This window comes from Anser cygnoides, chromosome 1, assembly GCF_040182565.1.
Source record: "Anser cygnoides isolate HZ-2024a breed goose chromosome 1, Taihu_goose_T2T_genome, whole genome shotgun sequence".
In the NCBI taxonomy this organism is placed as follows: Eukaryota; Metazoa; Chordata; class Aves; order Anseriformes; family Anatidae; genus Anser; species Anser cygnoides.
In genome coordinates this window covers 148,380,982-148,395,552 of record NC_089873.1, presented here as the reverse complement: position 1 = coordinate 148,395,552, position 14,571 = coordinate 148,380,982, and the positions used below count along the sequence as shown (strand labels likewise).

Genomic DNA, 14,571 nt, shown 5'->3' with positions numbered 1-14,571 from the left:
GAATGAGTCTTGGTGATTCTGTCAGTGTATGTACCTGTATTGTTACTGGGGGAAGTAAGCTCGTGTGACTTCCTGCCCATGCCACGGCAGTGGAAATTATCTGAAGGATTTCGTGCTTCACAGAAGGGTTCTGCTTTCAGAATTAAAAACTGTCCTCTCAAAGCTGCAGTCATCATTGTTCTCTCACTTAATGTGTGGGAAGAATAAAGCTTTGTATTCTTAAGCTAGCTTCTAGGTCCCCTTTTTAAAATCAGTGTATGGAAGCATCAGTGCGAGCAAATTGCAGTATTTGTGGAAGTGCTTAAAAATAAGCAGTTCCAGCAACGTTGCTATCTCAGTTTACTACCACAAACAAACAAACTTGGAAAAACAACAGATAAGCATTTATAAAATTATGGAGTATAAAGTAAAAATCTTATCTATGTATTGTTTGAGTGTCAGTGCCACTTAGCAATTTGCTAGTAGAGCACATCTGTCTGAAATGGATTTCTGTCAGGAATAGAGTAGTTTCTCTGTTTTGTGTATTGCTTTTCGTTTTAAGGTAGCATCATGTTTACTAAGAATTTTAGTTGGGTAACATCTAAATGTGCCATGCTTAGAAGAAATAACGTTTCTCAGAAGACTTCTACTTATTTTCCATTTTTCTCTTTATGACCCCTCCTTTCCTTCAGGAAATTTTTCCTCTTGACTCCAGCCTCTCTTGCTTCTGGCATTCAGCATTGTGGTGCTGTTTCACAGACAATACTGTTGCCTGAAAGGGCTCATGAATTGCATTGAAAATGAGAATACTGGGCCTAGTGATCTTCATCCGCTCAGAGCATGCTTTGCCTTTTGAGATGATTTATATTCCTCAACGTCAATTCTTTTCTCTCTCTCTACACAAAATGCTTTTGCTCCCGTGCCATCCTAAACTATTTTCTTTAAGAATATATTTTGTTGGAGCTTGATTTGAGTGTCCATCTGTTGCTCCAGAGGAGCAAAGTTCCTATATCTGATGGCTATCCTGGTGAATCGGCATGTCTGAAAAGTGCTTAACAGTGCTAATAAAGTTAGGCGGCATTTTTAGCTTGTTTTCAGTTGAGTATCAAATAAGCTTTTGTGGCGACTTTTAAAGACAACTTTTATATTTATTGCTATTTCTTTACTGTAAACTTCTTGTATGTTTTCATTGGCTTCCCTTGTCATACACACTGTTATGATGTTTGGGCTTCTGGGTGTTGCACGTGCATATATATATATCTATGTGTGCAGTTAGGATATAGTTTAAAGCCTTATCTTTTTCATTTCATGGCAAGTTGAAGCTCAGTGCAGTCAAACTGACGTTAGATGATCTTCTGGTGTAAACCTGTACTTCTGGCCCTTTACCCAGTCACTTCCTGTGAGCTAGGAGTCATCTACCTTTTAGTGTTGAACACACTTTATCCAGGGAGCCATTAGAGATGCCAAGTAGTAGTGCCGTTCTTGGTAACTGTTAAAAGCTTAGGCAACACTAAAACTTCAACTGCTGCTGTCTGCAGCCACTAAATAACAAGGGGTTGGTGGCCTGTGAATCAAATGCTGTTAGAGACCAGCTGTTTATTTTGAGCGAGCACATCAGTTTTACCTCTCACACATCGGTAGGCCACTCTTATAGTGGAGGCTTGTGGGAGATTAAATGCATTACTCTTGATATGGCAGCCCCCAAAAAGCTTATCTGTAGGTCTTCTCAAACTTTTAGGTGGCTTTCCATTAGCCATAGCTTAGCAAGTTTAGACAGGTTGCCATCACTGTTTTGCTCATTTTCCTCACTAGAATAACCTGTTGAATTGAAATTCAGTGACAGTGGCACAAGCAAAATGTTCCCTCCAAGAAGCATAATCGCCTTCCGAGGCACAAGAAATTCCTGTGGAATTGCTCTTGTCCTCTTTTTTCTTATCTGTGTCTTGCTGCAACAGCTGCATAGTCAGAAGTGGAGCGCTTCATCTAGCAGTACCGAGTCTGCAACAGTGACTTGATCGTACAGATGCAAGAACAGAAGTTGCGTCATTTGTCTGTGCTGCAAGCTAAGAATGGCCCAACAGGAAACCAGGAGGAAAAGACAGATTGCCTTACGGACTGTGATGACTCTTCTCAGGGTGCTCCTAGTTGGTCACCTTTTTAACCCTGAAAACGTTGTGTAGAAATCCTGTTGCAAAACTACTGTAATTGTAATGTAAGTATAATTACAGGAAGATGTTTGAGACATCTGACATCATGCATCATCCCCATATAATACTCTCGGGATACTCCCAGTCTCAGGCACTGTTTTCTTGGGCAGGAATCCACTGATACCTTATGGATAGGTTTTTGTTTATGCAAAGAAAACACTTGCACTTGTTTTTAACCCTAGGCTCTTTGTTTCGGTATAATACTGCCACTCATCCAGGAACTTCAAAATCATTTCTATAAAAATTATGTATTTAGCTATGGTGCTACTGATTATAACAAAATACCCTCACTGATAACCAGAGGTCATTTCAGTAACTATAGTAGTAGTAGTACTGTAGTTCAGCAGCTTGAACTTAAATTCTGCAATCATGCTGGTCTCCATGTATTTTTGCATTTTCTCCTCGGTATCCAAAGCTGTTCCATAGCAATTGGTAAAGGCTCCACTTCTTAGTGTTGAGGTGGTTCTGAGAGTGTGAGGTCTGTAACTCTTCTGCTTGGAGGCTACATACACAGCATGCTGGACTTGCGTAATTGAAATGAGCAAAATCTGAGCTGCTTCTCTTTATCTGAGGAGGGAACTAATTCTCAGTGCTGACGTATTGCCAATTCTGACTGCTCAAAAGGTATGTCCACGAAATACAGATGTATAGGTGTAGTCCTCTGTCTAGTCATGTGTTAGCATGTTTGTTAAGGAAGTCTTCTGGGATGGAAGAACGTTTCAAGTATAGACTTGAAGAGCAGTTTGGGATGCTAGGTTTGGTATTTTTTCATCGTTTCCTTCTTATTCTGATGTATTTTGTACAACCATACCTTTTTAGACTTCAATTTCCTAGACTCCTAGGTTTCCTAGACTTTCCCTAGACCAAGGTAGAATCATAGAATCATTCAGGTTGGAAAAGACCTCTAAGATCATCTAGTCCAACCTTTAACTGAGCATTGACAAGTCCACCACTAAACCATGCCCCTGAGTTCTAAATCTGCAAGTTTCTTGAAGACCTCCAGGAATGGTGACTCAACCACTTACCTGAGCAGCCTGCTCCAATGACGCACAACTCTTTCAGTAAAGAAATTTCTCCTAATATCCAACCTAAACCACCCCTGTGCAACTGAAGGCCATTTCCCTGCATCTTACCACTTGGTGCTTGGGAGAAGAGACCAACCCCCACCTCGCTACAGCCTCCTTCATGGTAATTGTAGAGCGCAATAAGGTCTCCCCTGAGCCTCTTTTTCTCTAGACTAAACAGCTCCAGCTCCCTCAGCCACTCCTTACAAGATTTGTTCTCTAGACCCTTCACCAGCTGCACTGCCCTTCTCTGGACTTGCTCGAGCACCTCGATGTCCTTCTTTAGCGAGGGGCCCAAAACTGAACACAGTACTCGAGTGTGGCCTCACCAGAGCCAAGTACAGGGGAACGATCACTTCCTCAGTCCTGCTGGCCATGCTATCTCAGATACAAGCCAGGATGCTGTTGGCCTTCTTGGCCACCTGGGCACACTGCTGGCTCATATTCAGCTGCCTATCAACCAGTACTCCCAGGTCCTTCTCTGCCAGGCAGCTTTCCAACCACTCATCTCCCAGCCTGTAGCGCTGCTTGGGGTTGTTGTGCCCCAGATGCAGGACCCGGCACTTGGCCTTGTTGAACTTCATGCAGTTGACCTCAGCCCATCGGTCCAGCCTATCCAGATCCTCCTGCAGAGCCTTCCTTCCCTCGAGCAGATCGACACACGCACCTAACTTGGTGTCATCTGCAAACTTACTGAGGGTGCACTCGATCCTCTTGTCTAGATCACTGATAAAGATATTGGAGAGAACTGGCCCCAGTACTGAGCCCTGGGGGACACCAGTAGGGACCAGCCTCCTGCTGGATTTAACTCCATTCACCACAACTCTTTGGGCCCAGCCACCCAGCCAGTTTATAATCCAGTGAAGCACACACCCATCCAAGCCTTGGTAGTTTAGGTTCTTCTCATTACAATTATTTAGTTTCATTACAATTAGTTTCTTCTCTAATTATTGACATAACCCAGTTCTGTGTCTGTGTTACTGTAAGTTGATGCTATTTGAATAAGGAGGACCAGTGTCAAATATTTCACACATCTCACCCGTGCCTTGTATAGTGACATCAGTACAGTACTTTCTCTACAGGCTGCAACTCATCCCCTGTCTCGTTCCCAACTAATAAACTGTCAGCTTATAACCACAATTCTTGCTGTTAGTCATTAGAAGCGCTTCATCTTGTACACTGTACAATTAAATTTTATTGCATTTTTTTGCTATAGTTTTCAAGGTTTTCGATTGTAATACTAATTCCAGGCTTTTTATTGAAAACCCTCACTTACTGTATCCATGAAAAGTTATGTTTTACCTAATCAGTGGCTTTGTGGTACTTCATCAAATGCTGAATCGATGTCCAGACAAACCAGACAGATCTGCATCACCCAAGTATTTAAATTCAGGGGAAAAAAAAGCCTGTGTTGGTCTGGTCTAGTTCCTGTAAGGTAAATCCATACTGCATTTTGTGCTGTCTTCCATTTGCCTCTACCCTTAATTATTCTTTCCTTCAAAACTTGCTGCAGACATTGTTTACCACTGTGGCCTAACACATACCGTTCCCAGCCCAAGAAATTAAGGTGTGACACTTGCCCTTGTTCAGGTACGTGGCAACACCTGGACTTGGTTGATCTGCATATAAAACCGTCTCCCTGACTTGTTTCCTCATACATCACTGCTCTCTGAATTTTGGGGAGGTCATTATCCAGTTTCATTCTAAAGATGAAGTCATCCCACGTGTGTGCAAATGCACTCTAAATATGATACTTCTGTCCAGATGAAGTTAGTGTGTGTATATAAAAAAAAATATATATATATATTTTTTTTTTACCCCTATATCACAGACCCTCAGCATGGTTGGGAGGGACCTCTGGAGGCTGTCTGCTTCAAGCCGCCTGCAGAACCTTGTGCCATCTGTGCTGTTGTAATGGAAGGAACAGGTGCTTTGTATTTGCTGCATGTATGGGTTGAGATGTTGAAACCTGATAGTCACAGATTTGGGAAGGGGATCACAGTTTATTTGTGGGTTTCCTTTGTCGTTCTCATGCTAGTAAATAAAGCAGTCTGGGGGATGTCTCTGACCTGAAGAAGTGTCACGGAATAGTTCCCATCCCTACAGCAAAACACCTCCCTGCCAAAAGAGGGTGAACTCCACCATATCATCTGGTGGGGAAATCGTTTTTGTCCTCTGTTATTCCCTACGTTGTTCTCAGGCATCTTACAATGTGGTAGCGAGCACAAGCTAGAACTGTGCTGGGAATAAGCTAATTAATGGTATGGGTAATCCTAATTTCACCCGAGCCCTAGCTCTGTTTCGTCTACTGTAGTCGTAGCCTTTGCTTTGCTGGTCGTCCTGCCATGCAGAATGTCTGTCTCCCAGTTTGTTTACTTGCTTGACTTTTTTGCCTGGCATTTTAAGGACCACTGGGCACATGGTTTTATACCACTTAGTCTACCTGGCAGATTGCAGCTTCCAGTCTTTCATTTTGAGGCACTTCTCCACAAAAAGAAAAAAAAAAAAAAAAGATTTGTTGTTCTATTCTGAATTTCATTTGGCTTTGCTGTAATAAAATGCAGGACTATAGGCTGTATTCTTTTCCTTGCTCTGGCTTAGGAGGAAAGATATCAAGCTTGATTTTCTATTTATAAAATTGGTTTAAAAAAATAGAAAACCCAGAACAGATCATGCAGCACTCCTTATCTTTTTTGGGGGACTGATGCAAAAGCAACAGACCATGCTACGCGTCGGTGTGTGGTCCTGCTGCTGGCTGGATCCTGGACTTAATTCAAGCCTTCCATTCATTATTAAAACGATATCCTAAACACTGCTTTCTTGTGTTGACCCACTCTCATCTTGAGTGGGAAGATTTTCAAGGTAAAACTGTTCTTATGGTCAGTTTTTTGGTCTTTTGTGTTATTGTTGTATACCAGCAAAGAACAGGATGAGCCCACTTCTTTGCAAGAACAGGATGCGACTGACTGATGGAAACCTTTCTTCAGGATGGATGTGGAAAAATGCTTTCATAGGGGGAAGACAATAGAAGAAAACTTAACTGAAATTAGAAGTATAAACAGTGGAAAAGCAGAGGAGGATTTTATTAAAATACTTATATTTTTTCATAAAAACAAAAAAAAAATCTCATGTGTGGCTGTCTTGAAAGAATAAAAATGTAGAGCTAAACTTAAAAGTAGTGTTTAGAGGTCCTTTCATATGTCCTACAAAAGAAACTTTTTTTGTTCAGCTTGTGTTGTATGCTTTGTTTCCCTTGCCGTGCATCTAGGTCATGGCAATTTAAGCTATATTAAATATTGAATAAGTGACACATTGCATACGGGGATGCTTCTTATTGTATTATGTGTGGGTGACTTAACAGCTTATGCTATGGCTTACTTCTCTTTCGTGAAAGAGGAACTGTTTTTGTTAATAAAATCATTTTCTTCTAGAATAATTCTGAACAATTCCCACCACAGCTGCTTAGATTATGACCCTTTGAACACAATTAGGAATGAAGCTGAATAGAAAACTTGAAACCCTAAATTTCTTTTTAACTTGGCACTGTGTAGCACTTTATGACGTCCTGATTGAAGAATCTTCCTTTCTGATGTCTAGCAGAAAACCTGCAGCATTTCTGCTTTGTTCTTGCAGATAAATAGATTTAGTCATTTTGCAAACATTTGCAATGGATTTATGCATTAATATTAGTAGTTATCTTGTTTGTTTCAACAAGTAGGTCTTATCTGTAACAGCTGGTGCTCTGTTAACTTCTGATCTCTTATTATGCTATTACTTGGAGCACAGAAACTGATGTTTGAAATTTCAAGTGCTTTGCTTTTTCAAGAAAAAAAGAAAGTAGCACAGTCCTGCAACAAAGGTGTTTGTGTTAACTTAAAATGAAGAGGTGGAAAAAGTTTCTGACTTCTATATCAGGCAATGCTTGGGAATATTCTGTATTTTTCTGATGACGTTTTTTCCAGTAAGGAATAAGAATTCATATTGTCATTGACTGGGTTTATAGTAATTCTCAGTGAAGGATGCTATCAGATTTGATTTTGTCCAGTGGTATATAGATCCCTGGTAGAGATGGAAGTGATACTGATAAGTATGAGGACCTTCAGAGGAGCGAAGTGCTTTATCTGTGCTTGAGGCTGCTCATGTTTGGGGCACTTTGTTTTTGCTGTTTCTGAGTTTGCATAACAAGCCAAGCACCAGGACCTTTTGGAAGCGTGAAGTATCCTCCCCTCTGTGTGGCAGGTCTTTATTTTTGGTGTCATGTGGGAAGTTCCCTACCTTTTATCAGCTTCAGCAGTGTTTCTTATCATGCCTAACATGCTGCAGAACCTTCAAAACCTTAAGTCAGAGCAGCAGCTGCTGAGTGGAACGGAATTGTGTGACAGCATCATACTGAAGTGCAGCAGTCTGACAACCTGCTGAATTTACAGTTACTTTTTTTGGTAAAATGAATAAAATAAAAATAAATCTGTGGTCAAACAACCTTTCCCGACAGACACTGGGGACTTTGTGGACACTGTCCACTTTTCTTCTGGGGCTTCTCTCTTGTTTGTGCTTGGAGGCTGGACATTGAAGGTCCTCTGACCTTGGAAATTGATCCCCTGGAGCTCTCTAGAGCCTGAACTAGGGAACCTTTAGATCCTGCTCCAAGGTTTCTTTGCTCAGCATGTATAGGTTTTTTCCTGTTTAATTAGACTTCTCATTTCTCTTTAGCTAGTTGGCTGTTTGGTTTGATACTTTGTGTAGCTAAAGAAACATACAGGATAAGCAGACAGAAGATTTTTAAGTGCTAGACTGAAATGGTTATTATAGGTACTCTGATACAAGCTAGATGTGCATGGTTGATTCTTGGCTATGTCTGGTAGTGGGAGGAAAAGCAAAATATGTTTAGCTGAATGTAAGTGATAATGCAGTAGGTGATTTTTTTTATTTTTCTAGGGCAAAAAAGGTATCATACATTTGCCCCAGTCTCAGTAATTACGAATACTTAGAAATAGTACTTGTATTTAAATAACCTGTAGAAAATACCTGAAAACTTACCTTTAGAAACTGGTATAGTTCTAAGCAAGAAATACCTTTAGTGCTTTTTTCCTCTTCCATTTCTATGTGTTGGAAAGAAGCAGCAACGATGAGCTTGCATGTGTAAGCTCCTCTGTTATCATATCTGGTCTACAAGATGCAGCTGGTGCATTTAGTATTGAGCGTCCATCTATGAATGTTTCTAGAGGGCTCAAGAGGGAAAAGTAAAGTGTTGGGGGGGTGATTTTCAAGATGTTCCGAAATGAATGTCAGCTAGTCAGTTGTTTTAGTTTTGGGACTCTGGTAATAATCTCTTTAAACCCACCTCAAATTATTAATTTTAAATTTGTCTTATTTGCTTCTCTGAAAGTAATTGTAATTGGAGCAACTTGTAAAAGCTGTAATCTGTTATTTTTTCCCTCATTCTCTTTTACCGAAATAATGAAAGTAATGACTTGATGTGTGTTGATTTGCATTACTTTTTGTGACTTGAAGAAAATATGGGCCTAATGTTGGCCTTCTCACTCATTTATTAATTTTAAGGAATCACCAGCATGATTTCTATTCTTAGTCTGTTCTTGTTCTGTAACCTAGAGAATTTTTGAACAAAGGTGATTGGACAATCCAATAAATTTTATCGTATGTCTGAATTTAATGTGTTCTTACTGGAGTGGAACTTCTCAAATCAATAGGTTTTAGTGCTAGTTTTTTTGTTGTTTTTGAAGGAAATGGCACCAACCAATAATGACAAGCTAGCAATAAAAGAAGAATAGCCTTTTTGGAGAGATTTCAAAAGAATAAGAGTGTTCTTAGATCTTTTGGTGTGTGATCATTTCAGAGACGTAAACTACTTAAATAATGTTGGAGAGTCCAAAACAGAAAGCTGATTAAATGCTGGCTCTATATATAATGGGAAAGATGTAAGTTCTTGCATGGTGATTGAAGATGCCATCCTCAGTTTAGATGTCTAATACTTTAAAGTGAAATACCATGTTGAAAGACCTTCAAACTTTATTTTAATTTAGGGAGTTCATTAACTTGTGGCAATTTGTGTACCAATACAAAAGACAATGGCAATCTAAGAATAGTGTAAATGAGTTTTAGAAGCCCATCAACACAGGTTAAATGTGTTTTTTAAAAAAGCAATGAAAACACTGTCCAATTTTCAGTTGACGTAACTGGTTCTGCATAAAAGTAAGGGCTTTCCAAGACTTGTAGCTACTGATTTTTTTCAGGCTTACTGTGAAATGAAGTGATGAAATCAGTGCAATATTTAGTATTGGCATCACCTTTTTTTGATGCTGAGAGGGACGACGTTGTTTCACGTTCAGTTCCAGTATTAATAGTTTAACTGATTCAGTGATATAAATCAGTCCACAGTATTTAAAAAGCTCAGGCTCAAAGACACTAATAGAAGTTTGAGATGAATGATGTAGCGATATGGGGCTAGACTGTGTTTTGACTCTTATGTATAATTCCATGCTAATTCAGTTTTAACACTATATCATTGAACAAATTTTGGTCCCATAGGTGCAAGTCTTATCAGGGGCTAAAAATAAATATTTCAGCTAATTTAAGGCTGCCTCAAGAAAGATTTATGATCACTTTTCATGAGCTGCTTTATGACTTCAAATATTGTATGACTCTTGCTCAGCGTAAGTTATTTGAAAAAGGTAGCAAATACCTTTCGTTTCTGCTAAGATATCTGATATTTTTCAAATGCATACATACGTTTGTGTACAAGGTGGGAGGGGAAGTTTTATCCCCTACAGCAAGGGAAAATACCCATATCTTTAGAAGCCCAGAACAGCAAAGGCAGTGACCCTTTGCAGTGTTAAGGTTGTAGCTGCTACATAACACGCCTTCCACATCACTGCATCCCCAGTGCAGGTTGAAACTTATTGCAGATGTTGTCTACCGGATTATGTGCTTCACTAGGTGGTATGCGTGACCTTCTCTGTAAGATGACATTCCTATCTCCAGGCCTGTAAACTAAGTTCTAAATTCATGAATATCTCCAGTGCTATATTATTTTTTTTTTTTGGTAGAAATTCTTTTCTTGCTTTTACAGCATCTTATGAAGATTTGGCTGAGAAGCTTTCCAAACTGATAGTAATCTTTGTCTTACATAGAATTTGCTTTTTCGATGCTTGTTCTGCCTTGTGGTGGTGGCCACTGTGTAGCTCATGGCTACAGAAGGCTCTTCAGGTAGCTAATGGCACTATAGCAGAGCAGAATTACAGCTCGTGCCAGTGGATTTGTATGGAAGATGCAATTTTCCTGTGTCCACTTTTTCCTTCAGATAAAGTTTTTTTTTGTTTGTTTTTTAATAATTTGAGTGCATCTGTACACTGGTGTTTGTCACATGAGTGAGGGCATGGTGACTCTCCTGGATGGTAGCATTACTTGTGTGTGACCAGCACTGCCAAACTCACCTGAAATCAACTGTAGAGGTTGTAGGGTCAAGGTTGGGATTTCAGCAGATGCTGGACAGTCACTGCTTTTTGACATGATCCAGCAGTATCTCCTATGGTGGCCCCAGAGATTCAGAGCTATTCTACCTGTTTCCTATGTTTCATTTGTAGTCTGAGAGCAGTCGTGTTGTATGTTTCAGGCCAGACTTTAGTATATATCCTCTGTCAAACAGGTTGGCAGGTGCGTTAATACAGCAGAGATACCGAACTCACTGTTTTTGTCAGATCTTCAAAAATACGTTTGTTTGTTTTTTTAACAGGAGAAAATTCAATATTGCATGAACCCAATTCCTTCCTCCAGATGCATACACAAAAAGTGAAACCTACATACTCCTGAGTTAAAACCTGACTGCCTAGAAGAAAGCGTAGAGATAGTTCTTTATAAGATCAGAGTGTGAGTTCCCCTTTCTGTTTTACTCTGGTTTCTGTCTTACTGTCTAAACACGAACTACATCAACTGCCTGCACACCCCTTTACTTTCAGAGCCGGTGCTCAGGGGTGCTGCTGTTCAGCCATGTCAGTCAGGGGCCCTCCCCTCCTCTTTCCCCACAGCACAATGAGTTTGGCCACCTCTCTGCCCCTTCCTTTCTCCCTTTGCTTTGCTCTCCTTTCCTGCCATTTTGGGAGCTCTATGTTAAGCTAAATTTCCCCTAGTGAGGAACAGAGGCCGTAAATGGAGCCAGTCTCTGTGCCCAGGCCTGTCATGCTCCTGCCTTCTGGAAGGTTCTGTGGGGCCTCTCTGGCAGCCCCAGCTCCCAGTAGGGGTGAGCGGGCGCCATGCCAAGCTTAGGCTGCATCTTTCTGTCTGCTGAGAGCCAGCAGCCTCCGGAGCTGGGTGCTGAGACAGGATTACCTCATGGCAGATCCCCCTCTGGTCAGCAGGTTAGCATCTCGCTTGCTCGCCAAAGACTTTTGAACTGTAGGGGCTTTTTCCCTTCTAGTGTTTGTGATAGCTCTTACCTAGAATTACTTCCCTCTGTTGTAAGTACATGAGATAATACTGGGGAATTAAAAAATTTCATAGATAGCAAAGCTTTTTACTTGTTTCAGGATTCTTCTCAGGGACGTACATTTCTTCTACCTTGACTATGTAGGTCTAATGTCTTCTAACACAACCCTCTACTTGCTGGCACTTCTTTCACAGGTCAGTCTTCAACTGAATTTGCTTCACAAGTCCCATCATAAATAAATTAGGAAAAAGAATGAAGTCGATGTGATTTCCTTTCTTTGGGCTGGACGGGTTGTAAAACATAACAGAAAGGGTGTCCAGTGTGTATAGTTTCCTCTCTGAGATACACCAAGACTGGCAAATTCTATGTATTTGTCATAAGTGTATTCCTAAATATTTAATATTTAGTAAATCTAGTGCTGTGTTCTTTAAAATATTCAGAAATACTGAGACCTTCACCTCAGAGTGGAGATGTCAATAAGGAGGTTGATATTAACTGATTAAAAAGAGGGGAAAATGCTCAATTTCATCTTGAAACTGAAATATTTATTAACAGATGGAGTTGCTTTTGTTTTTTTATCCATGCAGGTTCTAGCTGGCATTACATCTGAGGAAAATCCTTTCCCATCTGTCCAGTTTCATATCTGCACAGATGTATAAATGAGGCATAAAAGGATTTCTAAATACTTCACTTACCTCCAATAAGAATGTAACATTAAAAATGGAAACACTAGGAGTAAGCAGATTTCTGTACCATTAAGAATGATGCTAGTATGCTATTTCTTCTTTTCTGGTACTTACATTGTAAGACATTTAAGTGTTGGAGAGAACACAATGAAAAGCCAAAAGTGCTGTCTGAGAATTAGAAGGAGGATCTTACACTGATTAAATTGAAAGAAACATAGAAACTAGCATTCTGTTGGGTGTATTATTATCTGAGACTTAAATACCTTATGAGTTAAAATCCATCTTAATAATATTTATTCTTTTTTTTTTTTTTTAAGATGTGATGACCTGTTTCTATGCTGAATATTCATCTATCCAAAGTGTTTTCAATGGTGGAATAGTTTCAGGCTTCAATTGTAAAATATTTTTGTCCTTGACAGTATTTCATTCCACTAAGCCAACAAAGTTTTATTTTTTTCTGCCACCTATTCAGGTGTACATTTTTTTTATTCTGTTTCTGTTCTTGATTGTTCATATGTGAATACAGAGTATTGATACCTGTTGGATGATGCAAGCTCCCCAGTTAAGAATTGCTTCATGACTCCTTCTTCCTTCTGTCTCAATTGCCTAATTCACTTCCCTTTTTGCACATGCATGAAAAGAAAATTTCTTCTGATGTGCATCCTATTTCAGCTTCCTGAGCAAATGAAGATGAATTGTCTGAAATCAATCCTATGAGTTTTTTCTGCTGCAAAATACTTGAAGAAAAAGTAGAGAATATGGCCGTAACCTCTGTATGTTTTGACTAGGTCTGCAGCAAGCAGCTTCATTTAGTTAGACATGAATAACTCTGTAGAAGAAGATATGTTTACTGTTTTTGGTCTGAGTGAAACATTTAGTCATTCCATGAGTAATCAAAATTTAGATATTTTTCTAAAACATCTAATTTTTGATACTAAACTTGCAGATTTGTGGCAGAGGGGCTTTTTAAGAATAATTACTACTCTAGAAAGCTAAACAGCTTTCAAAGAAACACTAGTTTTTTCAGGGCCCTTAGGCCAGCATGGCTTTTATATATGGGACAGAACAAGCCTTTCTTACAGCATCTCCCAAGTCTCTCTACTGTGTTGCTACAGATTACATGAAAGCATACAGTTTAGTATTTTGTATTGGTTCTCTAGTAACAGTCCAATGTTAGCATTGTTATGTGCAGGGATAAACCTTTGCATTTATCTAGTGCTAAGATTTCATTTTATAGCTCTGTCATTTATAGAGTGTATATATAAGGGAAGACACAGGCTCTGATGCAGACAATGTAATGTTTGATTTATTCAGGTGTATAGATTTTTTTTTTAATCAAGATGTTGACTCATACAAAAGAAATCATGGTTATTCTTCGTTGGTATTTTAAATCTATTTACAAAGGACAGTGAGCCAAGAGGATTCTGTGTATGATGTATGTGTCTGCAGACAGAAATCTGTCCTGTACTTGTGCACTGTACTATAAAGTGTCTTTATAAAACGTTGAGAGGTATAGTCCTCTGGGATGCATGATGATTCTAGGACTTCAACACTTTTTTGGAAAGATTAATGTTAAGGGCAAATATTATCTTGGCATACCTTCTATGCTTTCCTCTTATTCTTTCTGTGAATGTAAAAGAAGATTGCTGTGCTTGTGAAGCATTATCTGCTTTGTAAGTTTGTCAGTGTCCTCACAAAAACACCCGGGGGTCTCGTCTCTAGAAGTTTGCAGCTGAAGTCAGATTTCTTCATTCTAGATTTCATCCTCATCATTTTTTTTAAGTGTTTTTGACTAATTTAATAGAGTTATCAGTAGTGCATCTTGTTAAGAGTTGTAGTTTTTAAGTCAGAACAGTAGCATATTTAACTCGCTTGTGATGGAACTTGCCACTTAATATCCTTATTCTTTGCATGTGCCAGAACTTGTCAAACTGGTGTGAACGTGACTTTAACTGCCTTCGAAGGGAAATTCCAGTTCCATCTCCACCAGGCAGCGCTGCCTTGGCTATAGGCACTGGCTCAGCCCGAGTAAAATGTTCCAGTTGCCACCGGATAGCCTCTTACATAAGCACATAATCAACTTATTGTAAGAAACAAAGTAAGTAATTATCTCTTACACAGTCAGAATATTTACTCCATTTGAATTCAACTTATAAGGTATTATTGACCCCTTAGGAACCACATGTACTAGCCAA

The 14,571-nt window shown here is 39.5% G+C and overlaps 1 protein-coding gene across 4 annotated transcripts in view; it reads left to right on the top strand.

Annotated features, from left to right (window-relative positions):
• ATP11A (ATPase phospholipid transporting 11A) overlaps positions 1-14,571 on the top strand; it is a 128,311-nt gene that overhangs the window by 30,311 nt on the left and 83,429 nt on the right. For 2 of the 4 annotated variants that reach the window (XM_066990520.1, XM_066990521.1), the window contains exon 1: positions 11,481-11,622. The exons of 1 other annotated variant lie outside the window; for it this stretch is intronic. In XM_066990520.1, coding sequence (XP_066846621.1) covers positions 11,518-11,622 — 105 coding nt within the window. In that variant the 5' untranslated portion in view covers positions 11,481-11,517. Of the gene's footprint in view, positions 1-11,480; positions 11,623-14,571 lie in introns of those variants that run through there. One more of the 4 variants, XM_013197443.3, reaches the window with a different exon arrangement.